This window comes from Hypomesus transpacificus, chromosome 18 (genome assembly GCF_021917145.1).
Source record: "Hypomesus transpacificus isolate Combined female chromosome 18, fHypTra1, whole genome shotgun sequence".
Classification (NCBI taxonomy): Eukaryota; Metazoa; Chordata; class Actinopteri; order Osmeriformes; family Osmeridae; genus Hypomesus; species Hypomesus transpacificus.
The window spans coordinates 13,839,706-13,858,130 of NC_061077.1; the positions used below are offsets into that span (position 1 = coordinate 13,839,706).

General features: G+C 50.6%; 1 protein-coding gene across 1 annotated transcript in view; it reads right to left on the reverse strand.

The window, feature by feature from the left end:
• Positions 1–18,425, reverse strand: part of bsna (bassoon presynaptic cytomatrix protein a) — a 75,549-nt gene that overhangs the window by 9,337 nt on the left and 47,787 nt on the right. Inside the window, exons 5-6 of the mRNA XM_047039409.1 lie at positions 5,675–6,154; positions 47–4,921 (exon numbers count right to left, since the gene is read on the reverse strand). Of these exons, the coding sequence (XP_046895365.1) occupies positions 47–4,921; positions 5,675–6,154 (5,355 nt within the window). The remainder of the gene's footprint in view (positions 1–46; positions 4,922–5,674; positions 6,155–18,425) is intronic.

Here is an 18,425-nt window from a genome sequence, read left to right on the forward strand (position 1 = left end):
GGGCGTGGTCTGAAATGGCGGGCTGGGATGAGGGTGCGGTCATGGCTGACGATGTTGTTGACGGCGTTGCCTTCCCCAAGTACATAGGTGCATCCTGTACTGTGTTTACAGGGATCAGAGCAGGCATGCAAACTGGTGCTGCAGTAGTGGCTGCTGGGAAACGGCTAGGGGTTGGGTAGCGGAATGGAGCCTGACCTGACAGCGGCATCCTTGGGTTGACAGGCATTCTGCTGAGGCTGGCCAAGGGCACAGGGGTCATATTAGCAGTGGGGAATGGGCGATAAACTCCTCTGAGGAGTGGACGCATCACAGAGGCTGGCTGGGTGGTGATTGGCAATGTAGAGGCAATGGGCGTGTTGATGGTGGAGTAGATCATGCCATCAGAGGACCTTATGGCTGAAGGATACATGGCTCTAAGGCTAGCTTGCCGGGCATTGATCAAGTTTGTGAGGGCCTGGCTGTGGGAGATGGGCTTCCCATCCGGCCCGTACAGCATGTTGGGCCTCATTCCCGATAGACCGGAAGATATTCTGCTCCCTGGGCCCGACCCTCTTCCAACCGCAAACTGCATCAGCTCTGGGTTGCTAGCGTAGCGGTCCATGGAGTTGAGGGCGGCACACATCCGGCTGATCTCCCTGGCAGTGGTGGCGCTGTATTGAGCCAGATTAGACTCCTGGAAGTTGGCCAAGTCGCGGGGGGAGTATCCGTAATCAGAGCTGATGTTGGACAGGGAGTTGAACCTGCGTATGGGCATGCTCTGGGCGGTCACATCCCCTCCATGTCGAAGGTCCGTGTAGGAGCCGTACTGCATGCCCATCCCCATGAACCCTCCCTCATAGGCATGCTTCATAGCTGTCAGATCCATGGCCAGTTCTCCAGTGGCCTGCAGGTGAGGGTCCATTTTAGAATGATAGGACTGCAGCCCAGGATCTGCCAGGTTGGTGTCAGACATGGAGGGCTGGAGCCTACCAGGGAAGGGCAGGGTGTAGCCCTTGCGGGCATCCATCATGGGGTACTCATGGTACTGCTGCTGGACCTCCTGGTCTGAGTCATAAGGATGGGAGAGAGGAGGCGCAGAGGGTGGCCGAGGTCCCTGGCTTTCCTCCTTCTCTTCCACATTGGTTTTCTGAGAGAAGGGACCCCCAACACAGCTACCACCAAATGGGAGATGGTAAACGACATCGCAGCAAGCTGACTGGTTCTCTGGCTTCATCTGGCCCGTCAGATCAACAACATCCTGCCCCTCTTCTGGCTTGACCAACTGGGTCACTGGCCCCATCTGTCCTGCCCCGGCTTCCATTTGCACCAGCATGGCATGGGGAGGCTTTCCCCCAGACAGGTTCACCACCCCTGCGGGGGTAGGCTTGCCCTTCAACTCCAGAGGACCTCCAGAGACATACAGGTCTGGGGCCACGGCTGGAGAAATGGCACTAACCACAGCTTGGGCATTGCTGGTCTGGCTGACCAACAGATCCTTCTTCAGTAGTGGCACCTGGCCAGGCATGCTGAACCGTGCCCCGCTGGAGACGTGCTGCATCTGGTGGTGTTGCTGGAGCTGCTGCTCTAGAAGCTCCTGCTGCTGCTGGAGTTTCTGCTGCTGCATCAGCAACTGATGCTGCTGGATGCTGAGGTCCTCGAGTCTGGCATCAATCTTGGGGATGGCCGGGTCTATGTGTTGGGGCTTGTTCTGGGACAGACACACGGCCATGCCCATGCCCTGGCCCAGGTCCACCCTGTTCTGGAGCGGGTCTCCGTATACCATGGGCTGCTTCGACTGGGAGATGAACATGGAGGCTGCCACGGTGACGCTGACGGTGGTGGGGGTAGTGGAGGTCATAACGTGGGGGTGCTCCTGGGCATTCAGGTTCATGATGAGCGGCTGGACAATGGTGTGAGAGTGGCGGCTGGGGCTGCCCTCAGAACCCCCCTGGTACCTTCTCGACTCTGTGGCCAGGGAGGTGAGGTCCATCCCTTGGTCAGTCATGATGATAGGAGCCATCTTGGCGATTGTTCTCAGATCAACTACACTCCCCCCCTGGATCATCTGCCCCTGCTCCACCCTGGAGGTGCCTGGAACGGTGGAGATGCGACAGAGGGATATGTTGTCCATGGACATGGAGCCTCGGCTGTAGGTGCTGGCAGTGGTGACCATGCTGGTCCCCACACTGACCCTCTCCACCCGCTGGGTATGATAAAAGGTGTGCTGGGGGGACTGGTGGTAGGGCGGGGTGTCTGGAGGGCTTGCTGCAGGAGAGTAGTCAAACGTGGAGTGTCTGCTGAACCTCGTGGGTGAGGACAGAGGGGAGGTGGCTGTGTTGACAGTCATCGGCCTAGCGGGGCTGCGGGGAGGGGAGTAGGGCACCTCCTGAGAAGATTGCTGTCTATAGAGTCGCGGAGAGACAGACCTGTTTGGCGTCTGGGTTCCTTGGGCCATCACTGGAGAGGTAGATCCCGATCCGGATGACTGCACCTCCATGCCAGAGTTCAGGGTCTGGGTGGAGAACTCCACGGTGTGCCTCCTGGAGGGGGAGCGTGTAGGACTGGTGGGAGGCGAAGGGGAAAGGGGAGGGCTGGAACTCCGGTAGTAAGAATGCGTCTTACGAGGACGTGGCTCGATAACGCGCTCTGAGGAAGTGGAGGTATCTCTGGCCTGGACGCCCCTGTTGTCTCCTGCCTTTTTGGTGACCACCTCCCTCTGGCTGTAGGCCTGGGTGATCTCTGCTATCTTGCTGCAGACGTTGGAGACAGTAGTGGTGGATGTGGCAGGGCCCCCAGTGTGCCTGCCATACATGGTTGACTGGGTAGTGGTCATGGTGTGGCTCGTACTGGTCTGGGATATTGTCACTGCATCCCTGGCATAGACGCCATAGGCTGCTATGGTTGTGGCAGCCACCACTGGAGTGATGCCGTTTTTACCAGTCTGGCTCTTTATCTTGTCTTTGGAGTAGTGCTGGGTCACCTTGACGTCAGGGATCCGGCTAGTGGTTTCAGAGAAGGAAACGGGAGCAGAAACCTGGGTGGGGCTTGTACCGGGAGTCAAGAGAGCATTGCTCTGCTCCAGGAGCTTGGCGAAGGCAGATCCTGTGTCGAGCAGCTGTTTTTCTGGGCAGGCACTGCCCTCCAGGCCCTCCATGTCAATCTCCACTTGCTCGTCCGTTTCCTGCTGCATCTTGGTGATGCTCTGAGACGTCTGGCGGATCTCCTCGTAGATGTCCGTCTCCGCCGCCTCGTTGTCGTAGCCGCTCTGTGTCTGGTCGTACTCAAACTCCTCTTCGTAGTCCTGGCCGTTCACGTCCTCCTCGTAGTACTGCCCTTGCCGGCCGTGCTGCTGCTGCTGTTGCTTCTGCTGCTTCTGAAGGATTTCGGCTTTCCGCATCATCTCTTCGTACACCTCCTCGGCACTTTTAAGAGGCTTGGATGAGGAGGAGGATGAGGAGGCAGTGGTGGTGGTAGTGGAGGAGGTTTTCTCCGTGGGGGAGTAGAGAGACATGAACGTGGGCAGGTTGTACTCGCTGCCTGACTTGTATAGTTTTGATTCGTAGCCTTCGGCCTCAGAGTCCAGGCTCTGGGGGGAGTACTCAGAGGCTGAGGAGCGGTGCAGCTCCTCCATCTCTGCCGCCTGTCTCAGCTCCTCCGTGGGGGAGGCATCCTCGATGGGGGAGAGGTTGCTCGGGGGAGTCTTGGACCTCTCACGACGCCTCTGGGCCCTCAGCTCCTCCTTGTCTCTCTTGGTCTTCCTGGCGGTGCTGCGGATCCGATGCTGCTCCACCTCCCTCATCTTCTCCTGCTCCCGTAGAAGCTCCTCCTCTTCCCTCAGCTCGTCCTCCTCAGAGGAGTCCTCAATGGTGGGGAGGAGGGGCCCGTGGGAGCGGTGCCGGGCCTTCCTCTGCTGCTTGGCCTCCTCCAGCCTCTGCCTGCGGCTGGGGCTGCTGTCGCTGTCCTCTTCCATGGAGGAGATTGAGGTAGGGGACTGTCCCGAGGTGTAGCTTGAGGTGGTGGGCGGCAGAGTGGAGGAGTAGTCGCCCCTGGAGCGTTCCTCAGGAGACCCCGTCAGGCTCTCCATCTCTAGTTCGGGCTCGCGGTCCAGACTGAGGTCATTCTCGCTGTTCAGCTCCATGTCACGGCTGTAGCTGCTCGTGTTGTTGAGCTCGATAGTCTTGAAACGACGCAAGCCACCCTGGGAGGCCATCAGGTCCTCCTCGCCTTCCTCTGCTGAGCCTTTATACACATCTGAAGCACTCTTGGTCTCTTCTTCGAAGCTGCTCGAGTGGTGGGTGAGTCTGCGCTTTTCCTTGGCCGAGTCAGACAGGTGCTTGTGGTGGCTCTTCTTGGGTTTCTGGTAACCATAGCCTTCGTCCTCTTCATCTTCTGCTTCCACCATCTCATCCTCTTCCTCCTCCTCCTCGTTGTCCTCGTCAGCGCTCATCTCCATGATTTGCCTCCTCATGAACTCCTCATCGGTCATCTCCGCAGGCTCCGGAGGAGGAGCAGCTTTCTTCTCCTCCTTCGCCTTGGCCTCCTTCCTGTGCTCCCGTTTGGTTTCCCAGTCTCCTCCTCCTCCGTCCTCCTCCTCCTCTAAGATGTCCTCCAACTCCTCGTCTGAGTCGTAGGACTCTGGGGTGATGGACAGGGAGCGTGGCCGGTCCCGGTCTCGGTGGTGCCTCCCACGGCTTCGCTCCCTCTCCTCGGGCGGCAGGGCCTTGGACTCCAGAAGGGGCCTCATGGAGCTCTCCAGCTTGGTGATCTCTGAGGGGCTGGGGGGGCTGGCGCTGATCCCTCTCTCGCTCAGCTTCATCTCCTCCTCCTGGATGAGGCCGGTGATCTCACTGTGGGAGCTGGAGATGCCGTCGGAGGAGTAGCCTGTGTCGCTTAGACTCTGGGGACTTCGTGACAGGTCATGAGTACTGTTGTTCTTTGTATCCTACAGGATGAGAGAGAACAAGGTAAAAAAAAGTGGACAGCAATCGAACAATGATTAATTTGTAGTCAAAATATGGAAGGGGTGCACACGTTGCACATTATTTATTTTTTCGTATCGAGTTAGCGATATAATATGGAAAATGCTCAACTGTCAATTCAAGGCTAACAAAATGATTGTGGATGCTAATGTTATATGGTACTCTAGCTCACTGCACATAATTTATATTCATATCAGGTCTAATTTAATACCACTAGGGCTTTGAGGGTTTGGCATATTCGTACAGTGCCACTTAACACATTGTATTTCAAGAGGGTTGATGGATAGTGTTGAGAAGGAGTAAGAAAAAAACACATTCATTCTCTCTTTCTAAACTAAATCTATCTAATGGCTAGGCGTCCAAACCCTAAGCATTTTGCTGTAAGAATCAATACTAAGGTCCAATAGAACTTAATAACCTTAAAGGGACGTTTCACCCAAATGACAAAATGGGGTGTTTCCTTACCTTGAAAGCAACCTTTAGACAAAGGGGAGGACAGAGAGGAGACAGCAATACAAATCAGTCTACTCCAAGTCATTGAACTTTTAAAGTCAGATAATAAAATAATTGGAATGAGTAAAACATGCTTTTTGTGGGCGGGGGAATTGAGGGGAATGATGCATTTTGTGATTTGGGTGAACTATCCCTTTAAGGTAAGTGCTTCATACCAGAATGTTACTGTGGATGTGGGCAAGACTGGTAAAAGAGTAACTTACATCATAATGCCTGGACTTCTTGATGTCCTTGATAATCTGCTCTCCCTTCTTCTGAGAAGACTTGGGTTCTGTGGCAGGGATCTTCTGGATCTCCCATTCCGTGTCCTGCTTTGGCGTGTTGGTCTCCTCTGGGTCCTTGGCTGGTTTCTTGTCCTCAGGGGCCGGTGGAAGGCTGGGCTGGGTGGTGGGCTGCCCAAGGGTCTTGGCCTCTTCTGGTGGTTTGGCTGCAGTGGGGCCAAAGACTCCCGTCCCTGGCCCCGTCTGGGCCTTCTGCTGCTGGGGTTGCATGCCCCTGGGCCCCTGCTGACTGATGCCTTTCTGCTGAGCCGGCTGCTGACTTGCCGGTGCCTGGTGGCGGGGGGATCCCATTGGCTGGTGCTTTGGAGACGGATGAGGAAGAGGAAGGGGTGCGTCTCCCAGGCTTCCTGACATCAGACGCTGGGTCTGGCAGTTCAAACATAGCCACTCCTTCTTCTGCAAAACACAAACAAATGGTCACACACCTATACAGCCCCAGGTAAAATGACTATCTCTACTAACTACTTGAAGGCTTGATGCAAACAATAACACTACTAATCCATGTTTTTTAAGAGAGGTCAGAGAGTGTGGAGAGACACAAAGATGGTGGGTGAGTTACGTGCAGAGAGCCCCTGTATTGGCTCGCTTGTGTATCTCTGATGGTGCACGAAGAAATCAGAATAGAGACAACACGTTCTGGCCCACTCCTCAGCGCTACACAAGTCACTCTGAGCCAGCCTAGGACTGACGGTCAACTGGGCTCTATGATGACGCATACTCTTGGCCCAAAAAAGGTTTATTTGAGTAGATTATTAATTAGTTTGATATGAGTTGATGTCAACACATTTTATTAATAACTCAACTTCCTCACAACAGGAATCTAGCATATACTTATGTCATTAGTTCATGTAAGGACTTAGTCTCAATCCTTCAATACTGCACCCAAAGTCACGGAGATAACAAACGTCATTTGAGGGGATATTGAGAAACGAAATGGGATTGCAGTCTTAATCGATGCCAGAGCAGGAGGTTTCAGCCTCTGCAGAGCGGGGTAGCTCCACCACTGCACCTTGTGTCTGTGACAGTGTTGCGTGACTCAACCGGGTCTCTGTGCCACGATAATTATCAGCGTTGGCGCTCATACGTACTATCTGGAAATGAGATTTTCAAAGGCACCTGTCAGGGTTGCTGCTGGGCTGACGCACATCACGGAAAGGCCAAGTGTTGATGAGACGATAGACCTTTTTTTCTTTTTTTTCTTTTTTTTCTTTTAGGTGATTTCGGTCCTCTATTCTTCCTTGGTGATGGATCCTACTGATTTTCTGTGTTTACCTTACGGTGTAACTTATGTTTCCCTTGCGGCCACAGGCAACAATACTAGTCTTTGTAATTAAATGTCACAGAGATGGGTGGATGAGGAGCTTTTAGCAGCTTCCCCAGTTTCAGTTCACTGGACTGAGACATTGCACGGAGATGGTTTTAAACGTATAGCGTCATCCTCTATCGGCAGCATGGTCATTGAGCAGAACGAGGCCCCTCCGATATAAAGAAAGAAGAGGAACGATTCCACTTCATTAAGATGCATCAAATTGTGGCACGGATTCCAAACCAGCTGGCAGCCATCTTGAATTGACGTTTTTTTTTGTGGAGTGGGGAAAGAGAAAGCAACTATCCCATCGTAAACATCAACGGGGGACAGGTTTTTTTCCCCCTTCTATTTTTTCATTTGAGATCAAATGAGTTATTGACAAACACATAAAAGCTTTTCTGAATGGGCTGCCAAACTGCTTACTGGTTTATTTCAAGTACTTCGTGCTTTCTCTCTCTGTCCCTCTCTCTTCATCTCTCTCTCTCTCTGTCTATCTCTCTCTCTCCTCTCACCTCTCTGCCTCTCTTCCTTCATCTCCTGGCATCATTCTCTTACCCTCCCACACCCCCACCTCGCTTAATTGACAAAACTACAAATCAAGCTGGTGGACACAGCCTGCTGTGACTAGAGTCCCCCCTCAGAAAGCTGCTACCAGCCACATTATCTGGAGCGAGATGTGAAATCCCTCTCATCTCAACACGGCTTCACCACAAACACCCTGCAGCCCTGCGGACATGAGCCGTACCCTTTCGCACGCCATCAAAGTCCCTCATGGTGTGTACAATACTCCAGCCGACCTTCCACATAACCCAGATACCTAAACAGGGAGCCTTTCTGTACGTCCTCTCTCACAGGGCTCAATACCAGTCAGCACACCATTCAACACACAGATAACACGCTCCCTCTCTTCTCTCTCATGCCTCCTTTCTCAAGACGGAACAGTGAAGCCAACATCTGCATCCATACGGCCCACTCCACTCACAGCCCCCCTCCTTCTGATGTGTGTGTGTGTTAAGAACGCTATTTTTACCCAGGCTTCATTGTTCTGCTCTGGCGCACACTTCCCCGACACAAGTATGGACTGCTTCAGGCAGCACTCCACTATACACAGACACGCACAACATGTACTGTACACATACAGTACTACAAGATGGAGTGACATTCTATAGAACCAAGACGCCAGTGAGGAAGAGGCTGAGTAGGACAAGAAAAAAGAAAAGGAGGAAGGTTTTATAATAGGAGGGGGTTAGGAAGGAGAAAGGGGGAAATAGAGCAAGGGAGATGGGGTGATAAAAGAAGGATGAGAAAGAGGAGAACTGACGAAGAGGAAAAAAGGAAACGATCTATAAAGAAGAGCAGGAGAGAGGGAGGGAGAGATTGAGCTGAGGAGGAGTGGTAGCGAGAGGCAGAAATAAATCAAATGAAAAATGACAAATCTGGACTTGATAACAGACTGCAGGTGTGTAGCTTATTAGCTCTGTCCATGGTGCTGAAGTTGCCTGGCATGGTGTCTCTGCTGACGTACTGCAGTTGAACCTACAAGGTACCGTGCTCCATCGCCTCATTCACACAGAACCACCCCTTTGCTGTAAATCAGCCTTCAGTGTCAGAGCGACAGCAATCCCCCCCACCCCCTTCCTCGCACACACACACACACAAACAAACACACACACAAACACACACACAAACATCGTCAGGAACATGATGAGGATGACTTCCACCCCAAGTGACCCTATCAAAGCAGAGTGAGTTACTATGCTGAGGTTCAATGCTAGACTTTGGTCCTCAATAACCTCCACGCACACACACACACACACACACAAACACACATTTACCACATGCATACTGTAGATACCCACAGACACACCCACGCACATAGACGGTACACACATTCACATACTGTTGTATGGAGCAACTCCTCTAGACAGGGCAGGAGAGGAGATGAGGGGAGGAAAGGAGGGAAGGAGACAGGACTCTCTGAAGCGAGAGACCCTGAACAAGAACCAGGGAACGAACACTGATAAGAGAATGAGAGAAGGAAAGAAGGACTTGAGGAGTGAGGGGGAGATTTTAGCAGGTAGCGCTGACAGAACATGGAGGAGACTGATGAAGAGAGAGAGAGAGAGAGAGAGAGAGAGAGAGAGATGGAGAAAGGGGAAAGATGGAGAAAGGGAAAGAGCAGATTAGACAGACTCAGTAATGACACTTATAAGCAGCTGTGAGATGGACACACCACACATTTGCCACTGGCCTGATAAAGCACACACACACTCACACGCACGCACACACTCATTCGCTGAGGCTGCATGAGGCAGGGAAGGCAGTGTACTCTCCAGCAGGTCCACGTGAGCAGCCCACAAGAAGAGGCAGGAATGCAGAGGGATTTATAGAATTTCCGAGACGGTGTGTAATTTAAATCCTGACAGAACAGGGGGAGGAGGGGTGAGGGGGTGGAATTGTGTGTCTGTGTGTGTGGAGGGGGGGGTGGTTGTTAGTTGCCTGCCCCCCCCACACACACACTCGCACACACACAGGGACAAACAGCTGGATTAGAAATAAAGGATTTCAGCCAACACTTTCTTCGCTCAATGGATCGACGGAGAGAGAGAGAGAGAGGGTGAGCGAGAATGCGAGGAGGAGTGAGTAAGAGGGAGAAGATAAAACGAGAAGGTGCGAGTCTTCCACTCCTGTTCGTACCGCCGCTACCTTGACTGTTCGCTCCCCGGTCACAGCTCAGTGGTTGGCAGTTATGCAACGTCAGGTTTAGCCTTCAACTCGTGGCTTCACAGACAGTGGCATTATCATGACAAAAGAGCTGTTTAATGACATAGCCTTCAATCTGAGGGCATTAGGACCCTGGGGCTGTGGAGCAGGTATGGCAGGCGTGTCTGCCTCCTTACAGCCTGGCCTCTGATAAAGATCTATACTTTAGTTTCAACAGGCTGTGTGTCAGCGGGGGGAACAGGGGGGGGGGGAGTGGGGGTGAGGAAGCGATGTGTCTGCCTGTCTGTCACACACCTACCCACATACACGCAGACACGCACACACAACCGGACATGGGGACAGAAGGAAGCTGGGCGTGAAGGGGTCCCCGAGAGGACAGCTTGGACTCGGGATCACAGCCACCCTCCCTCGCCGTCCCTCCACCCTGTCCATCGCTCCATTTCATCGTCCCTCCATTGTGGGGCTGGATGGGTGGCGGATGGTGGCGGGGTGTGGGGAGACAGGGCTGTAACCGGGCAGCTCCGGAATGATCCGGGTCCGGCCTATCTCCCAGACACACATGTCTGGTATCAGAACCGCTGCTAATAGGATTAGAGTCTCATCGGGCCTGCTGGCCTCCATTGCTGCAGAGGGGTGGAGGGGAGGTGGAGGGGAGGAGGGAGAGGGGAGAGGAGGTGGGGAGCAGGAGGAGGAAGAGAAGGGAGGGAATGTGTGGGGGGGTCTCTGAAGCCTTTCCAGTGTTCGGAGGTGTTGGTTGGCATTAATTAGCTTTAATCACTGCTCTGGTTTTGGATGAGTATGAAGAGTAGAAAGACGGAGGGATGGATGGAAAGAGAGAGAGAGAGAGCAAGCGAGGGAGGGAAGGAAGGAAGGAAGGAAGGAAGGAAGGAAAGAGAGCCGAGTGTGTGAGTTGAATATGTGAGTTTGTAAGCAGATTGAGCTCTGAGAAGTGCTGAAGTGTGCTGTTGGACTGCAGAGAGCAAAGAGTTCTGTGGGGCAACTGAGGAGAGCCCAATCACAGGAACCCAACCTCCTCTGAAACTCTGATGCTAGCGAGGGGGAGACAGAGAGAAAAAGAGTGAGTGAGTGAGAGAGAGATAAAGAGAGAGGGGGGGTGCAGGTATTTTAGAAAACTAGAGATAGAGGAAAGAAAGTAGCCTGCAGTTCAGAATGGGCTACACCCCCCTTGTAGTTCCCCCTAGAGGAGGCTGTGAGAACTGAAGGTAACAATCCCCACCTCATCATAAACCCATAACTCCACCGAAATAACGATGGCAGCAAAACAACATCAGGATGTGTGTGTGTGTTTGTCAGAGTATGTGAGTACATGTATACTGTTGACAGGCTTGGAGAGGCTGATTCAGCAGACTAAAACCCAAAAGCGTTAGGTGGTGGCCCTCCGGTGTCACACACTAACACACACCCACACACTCGTGGAGAGGTGACGCATGGGACACTGAAGGTCAGTCCACACTGACCCGTCCTGTCTGTCCCTCTCTCACACACGCACACACACACACACGTACTGTTTCTATCTGCCTGTGTGTCTCCTCTCTGAGGAAATGTCTGGGAGGAAGGAACAGTTGTCACGGAGACAGAGCTGAGTCTTTCATCGTTCCATAAGCTTTAATCCATAATTTAATCCTACTAACAAACACACTGTCACAACAAACAACACCCTCTGTCAGGATACGACAAATAAACAAAAACGCTCCACACACATACACACACGCACGCACACACACACAGAAAGAACAAACGATGGAAGATGCTAAGCTAGGGAAAGACTTGGAAGTGTCTGCAAAACACGCGCGTGCAAGTGTGTGTAGGGTACGTGTGTGTATGTTTCACACCTGCAGTGAGATGTTTTATAGCGTTTGACGCCCCCTTCCCCCACGACACTGCCTCACACCGAGCGCTGAGGCTGTCAGCCAATCAGCTTGCCCCGCAGGAGCGCGCTCACACCGGGCCGGTGGAACTCGGTTTTGACTCAGGAAGACAAGGGGATTCAGTCCACTGTATGTGTATGTGTGTGTGTGTGTGTGTGTGATTCAGATATGTGCGTATGCGCATGCACCAGGGCGTGTGCGGGTCTGACTCAGATCCGTGTGTGCCCACACATGCGTGAGCGTGTGTGTGTGTGTGTAACATCTAGTGCATACTATGCCCAGACAGTCCGTCAGTATAGTGGAGACTGTATGATCAAGCTTTTGACACAATCTATCAGTCCAGATTAAATGAACATGGATTACATGTCACTTCTCATCCAGGACCGATCCTTCACCACACACACAGACCCGGAACGAGTCCCTGCAAGCTCTCACACTCACAGCCCCACTCTGAAGGAGAATATCTACATTCAACCTCAAACAGACTTGTTTGAAATGGTATGCTGCATGCATGTGTGTAGTGTGGCAGTGTCATGTCATTTCATCAAGCATGACACATGACACAAGCATGACACATCAAGCATGACACATTAGATTAGATGACAAGGATTTAGGAAAAAGCAGACGTCATCCAGAGACTGCATCGATACGAGTAACATGGAGCACTACTGTCTTCTGAGCGCCTTTCAACAAAGATTCAACAACTGTGCTTCTGCTGTCACAAAGGTCATCTCTGGATGGTTTGTGATTGTTGTTTCAGTCTGCGTGTACATTTCCATTTAGCAGACGCTCTTATCCAGAGCAACTTACAGTAAGTACAGGGACATTCCCCCCCAAGGCAAGTAGGGTGAAGTGCCTTGCCCAAGCACACAACATCATTTGCCTCGCCCGGGAATTGAACTGGTGACCTTCAGATTACCAGCCCGATTCCCTCACCATTCAGCCACCTGACTCCCTAGTGTAGTTTGTATGTAGCTCGTCTGTAGTTTGTGATTGTATGTGTGAGGTTGAGGTGAGATGGTGTGACAAAAAGAGATGAGGGGTTGGGTGACTGGGGGACTGGGTTGGAAGGAGAAAGGGAGAATGGGAGGATGACTGAAAGTGGGATGGAGTGAAGTGGGGGAGAGGGTCGTCTGGGTGACGACCCAGAACGTGAATCTCGACGGCAGCCGGACCGCGCTGCGCTTACGTAATCCAGCGGTTACGCACTCGCGCCCTTCCGTGCACACACACACACACTCGAACGCACGCATCCTGGGTGATGTATCAGACAAGAACAAAGTAAGTACAGGCAAAAATAAGCCTCAGATTAAAGGCTATGGATCAGTCTGTGTAGGACCAGGCCTGGCTGACCAGACAAAGTCCCAAGGATCTGATGGGGGTACTCTTGGTCTGATACACCTGTGACACCCCCATTGGAGGAGGAGCCTGGTTGAGGTGATTACAGTTGTTTTTTTTGTACCTTGGTACAATTCTCAAAGAATCATTTGTATTTTCATAACAGCAAACCTCCAAACCACTGGGCACTTGTTCGCAACAGATTTGAATATTGAATTATTTTAAACAAATTACAAAGGTTTATCCCAATGAGTGGCGTAATTACCAACTGAATACATCTTGCTGATTAAAACTGATTAAGTTGTTTCTCAGTGGAATAGTTGTACTTTCCAAAACATGCATGCATTATTTCATTAAGTCATCACATGCACAATACTACATTCTGCTGTCAGAATCTGTCAGGGTTATATACTATCAATATCTTTTCAGCATGTTCTTTTTTTGGTTCATTGATGTATTTGTATTACACTGCACTATTTCAGTTATCTGATAACTGTGGTGCTAAACACAGTAACAATTTGTAAATAATGTATGCTTCATGTTTTGGCTACCCACAATGTTTTTGAGGCTATTTCGTTGTTATGATCAGTGACCTTTGCACTTTTGTAAAGCTGTCTCTGGAAGTTGCTTTGGATAAAAGTGTCTGCTAAATGAACAAATGTAAATGTAAATAGTTTGAAATGTGAGTGTAATGTGTAACATACAGTAAAACCTTGTGTTGTTGAAATCGGCATCTGAATAGTGTTCAATTTGGTGCACATTAGCATTCAGTTAGCTATACCAAAAACAACATTATAGTAACAGAAAACATTCAGTGTCATTGAAAAATAGAACAAGACTGAAATGTGGATTCAAGCAACAGATCCATGGTCCTCTACCATACTGATAAAACATGTAAACATTTTGACCACCGTTGTTTACACAATGCAAAGAAACCTTTCATTTTGAGGGCATTCGCTTTTTATATGAGACAATGACTTTGTTTTGAAGCATGAATCAAATGTTTTGGGTATGGTGCTGTGCTGTACCATATAGGCTGTTTTGACAAATGCACCTGGAATGTTATTGCTGTTTCAAGAAATGAACCAAAGCAATTGAGAAAAACTGTAACAGTGAGTATGTCCACCTGCTCATCCTTGCCACATGGCTTCTACCCAGCTGCAGCCAATCTAAGGAGGATGGAACTCCCCTTAAGAATCCACAGCTCTCTCTACTGGGAGGGGAGAGGAAGGGAGGGGACAAGGAAGATTGGAGGGCAGGGTTGTGTGGACCGAAAAGCTGGAATACTGAACCCCACTGAGAAGAGAGACAGCATTTACAACAATGGAGGCAGTAGAGAGGCACACTGTCTAACCCTCTCTCTCTCTCTCTCTTTCTCTCTTCTCTCTCTCTCTCTCTCTCTCTCTCTCTCTCTCTCTCTTTCTTTCTCTCTATCTCCCTCCCTTTCTGAAGGGATCCAGAGTGGCTACAAAGCAAACAGCAAAATGACTAGGATTCCCTCAAACCGGGAAGCGTTTCTTTTGAAGTACCTTTCTCTCCCATGTCATTTCTTTCCACTTTGTCAAAAGAGAAGCCATTTTCTGTCATACCTGCATGCCTGCCTCTCTGGTCGTCTGTTGTATTGCCACACACCTGATACCCCACTCTGCTTCTGCTAATGATCATATGAAACCAAAATGTCATATGTGAACGATGCGTGCACCCCCCCACACACCCCCCCCCCCGCCCCCCTGCGCGCATGATCACACACACAAACACACACGCCAGATGTCATCAGTCAGAGTGGAATGTGTATTTGTGTCGCCTTAGACCACAGATGTCAATCAATCAACCATACACGGATCACGTCCCTCAGTGATCCTGCGTGTGTGTTTGTGTGTGTATGTGTGAGAGAGAGAGAGAGAGAGAGAGAGAGAGAGAGAGAGAGAGAGAGAGAGAGAGAGAGAGAGAGAGAGAGAGAGAGAGAGAGAGAGAGCGAGAGAGCGAGAGAGAGAGAGAGAGAGAGAGAGAGAGAGAGAGAGAGAGAGAGAGAGAGAGAGAGAGAGAGAGAGAGAGAGAGAGAAAAAGACAAAAAAATCGACCCTCTCTACTCTTTCTGTGTGCCTCAATATTGACACTAGATTAGCCATACTGGAACATGAATGGTCATACTAGAACAGGAATGGTCATACTAGAACAGGAATGGTCATACTAGAACAGGAATTGTCAAACTAGAACAGAAATGGTCATACTAGAATAGACATGGATATTGTACACTCTTCACTCTGCATATACTTAACGTTAGTAAACTCAATCACTGGACTTTAAGACTTACAGTAGACACAACCTATTCACACTTGCACACACATACATGAACATGCAAACGTAAACACTCAAGCATACACACCCAGACACGAGCACACCTGTGCACCGAGATGCGTATTGTAAATATCTGTAAACAGACTTCACATATCCCTGGATCTCCAGCCTATCAAACCAAACTCCACAATACTCCAGTCAATCAAAAAGCACTAAGGACCACTTGTCACCCAATCCACGTTACGTGAGATTCCACACATCATAACCAACCCAGAGGCTGGAGATTAGTAGGGAGTAGCTGGTGTATTTCGTGGAGAGGGCATTCACTCTAATCCTCAGGAGAGCTGTACATATAGCAAAAGGCTAGGCCACCTGATCTCTCTCGCTCTCTCTCTCACTTTCCATCTCTCTCCCCATCTCTCTCTTTATGTCTCTCTCTCTCCATTACTCTCACTTTATCACGTTGTCTATTTATATTAACATTACTCACTAACCATCCTAGAGTCCTAATATTGGCTACTACATGGTAGAATACAATATAGAGTACACCATGGACAAACTGCATACTGCATGTACACTTTCACGATTATACTATGATGGTATACTATCATTATATACTTTCCAGTCACTATACACCATCATTAAACACTATCACTGTGTACTACAGCATGATTACACTCTATGGTTATGTGTTTCACTCCACAGTTCTGAGAGCTGTGAGGGGGTTTCCTGGGTTCAGACAGCATCTCGGGGGTGTTCAGTCCCAGTGCTGGTCGTGATGGGCAGACCGAGCAGCCTAGCATTGTGTCAGGAACCTCCCAGAGAAGTGTCTCCAGTCAATCCAGCAGACAATGACATGATGGAGCAGAGAACAGTCACCAGACTGGTGGCCCTGTGTGTGTGTGTGTCTGTTTTTGTGTGTGTGTGCATGTGCGTTTATGTTATTGTATGTGTGCGTTTGTTGGCGTTTGTGTGCGCACGTTTCTGTACGTGTACACGTGTATATGTGCGTTTGCATGTGTGTGTGTGTGTGTGTGTGTGTGTGCGTGCGTGTGTGTATGCTGGATATAACCGCAGAAGAGGAGGGTTTCCCTGGGTCTCCCCCTCCCACCCCCCACCTCCATTTATCATCATAACATAATGGGAGAGTTGAAGTCTCACGGAGGGCAACTGGGTCTCTATCCTTCTCCCTCCCCCTTTTCCTCTTTCAGTTTGTCTAAAATTAGACATGTATACATTGTTACCGCCCCTGTCAGTAATACTGTCGTGGCTGGGGGGGTGGGAGTGTGACTGACACTCTCTTTCTCTCCTTCAATCTCTCTCTCCATGTCTCTTTCTCTTTGTCACTCTCACTCCCTCTTTCCCTCTACCTACCTCTCTACTTCCCTCTCCACCTCTCTCCCTCTCTCTTTTCCTTTTCCTCACCCCCCTCTCTCTCTTCCTCTCCCCCTCTCTTCATCCCCCCTTCCACTCTCCCTCCCTCCCTCTCTCCCTCCCTCCTTCCCCCTCTCCCTCCCTATCTCTTCCCCTCTCTCCCTCCCTCCTTCCTCTCCTGCAAGCTACAGTCAGGAGGCAGCAGCACAGCTTTGGCATACCAACCAGGCTCTGCACAGAACTGAGGCGGATACAGCTGGATTATTCTAGTTCTCCTTCTCATGCTCAATCCTTCCCTCTTCTCCGATCTCTCTCTTTTTCTCTTCCTCTCTCTCTCTCTCTCTCGCTCTCTCTCTCTCTCTCTCTCTCTCTCTCTCTCTCTCTCTCTCTCTCTCTCTCTCTCTCTCTCTCTCTCTCTCTCTCTCTCTCTCTCTCTCTCTCTCTCTCTGGGGCACAGACTCTGTGTGCACAGACGAGTGCACACAAAAAATGTAGATAGCATACAGTATGTACGAGCACACACACACACACACACACACACACACACTGATCCTTCCAACCCTTTCACCCTCTCACACACACATGCAACCCTTCTGAGTTTTGCTTTTTCACATTCACCGGTTCCATGTCTCGCCCATTCACACTGTCCAAAACCGCTATTTCTTCTCCTCCCTCTCTCCCTCTCTGACAGTCGTTGTTGCTCAGATCTGCTCTTTGAGTCCAGTAAGATGGGGGGGGGGGGTAATAGCTATGTCTGTGTATGTGTCTGAAAGGGTTGGGTGCTGAACAGATTGCCTAAGGCCACCATATAGAAGTCTTTCCAGGCAAATCATGTTTGAAACCACAATGACTCATTTGCCACACTGTACATCTCCTTGGGTAAACAACACACACACACACACACACATTCACTTTCAATTAGCATCCCCTTCTGCCAGTGTTTTTATCTGTTCACCAAGAAATGTCAGCCAATGCAGAAATATGGACCTGGCACTGGAGTCCGTCTCAGCAGCCCACATCGCTCTCACCAAAATGTCTGCGACTGACGTGACACGTCCTACAATTATCATTGTGTGTGTGGGAGTGAGCAAGTGCCTGTGTGTGTGTGTGCTTGCATGTGTGTGTGTGTGCCTGTGTGTGTGTTTGCATGTGTGTGTGTGTGTGTGTGTGTGTGTGTGTGTGTGTGTGTGTGTGTGTGTGTGTGTGTGTGTGTGTGCGTGAGAGAAAGGAACCGAAATCTAAAGGCATCTCTCTCATCACTGATTCTGAAATTGCTGGGTTTGCAGTGAGCTGATAGAGGCCACACACTGTAAGTTGTATTCACCCGGCAGAGAATGGGCGAGGGAGGGATGAGAAGAAGGGAAGAGGGGGAGAGAGAGAGAGAAGGAGGAGGGAGGATGTAAAGAGATGAAACACCCAGAGGGAAGAGAGTAATGGAGCAGAAAGGCGGAACACCCCCGCCAACATCGGCGAATGGTACGGCTCGCATGGGGAGAATCCATTCAGAACGGAAAGAGAGAGAGGGAGGAAAAGAAAATGAAGAATTGGGTTACCCTACCATACCTTGTCGCCTCTCTGTCGCCCTCTCTCTCTCTCTCTCTCTCTCTCTCTCTCTCTCTCTCTCTCTCTCTCTCTCTCTCTCTCTCTCTCTCTCTCTCTGCTCCTCCTTAATTCTCTCCCCTCTCGTTTGGTCGCTCCCTCTTTTCCTCTACACCCGTTCTCCATCTTGTTATAAAGGTCA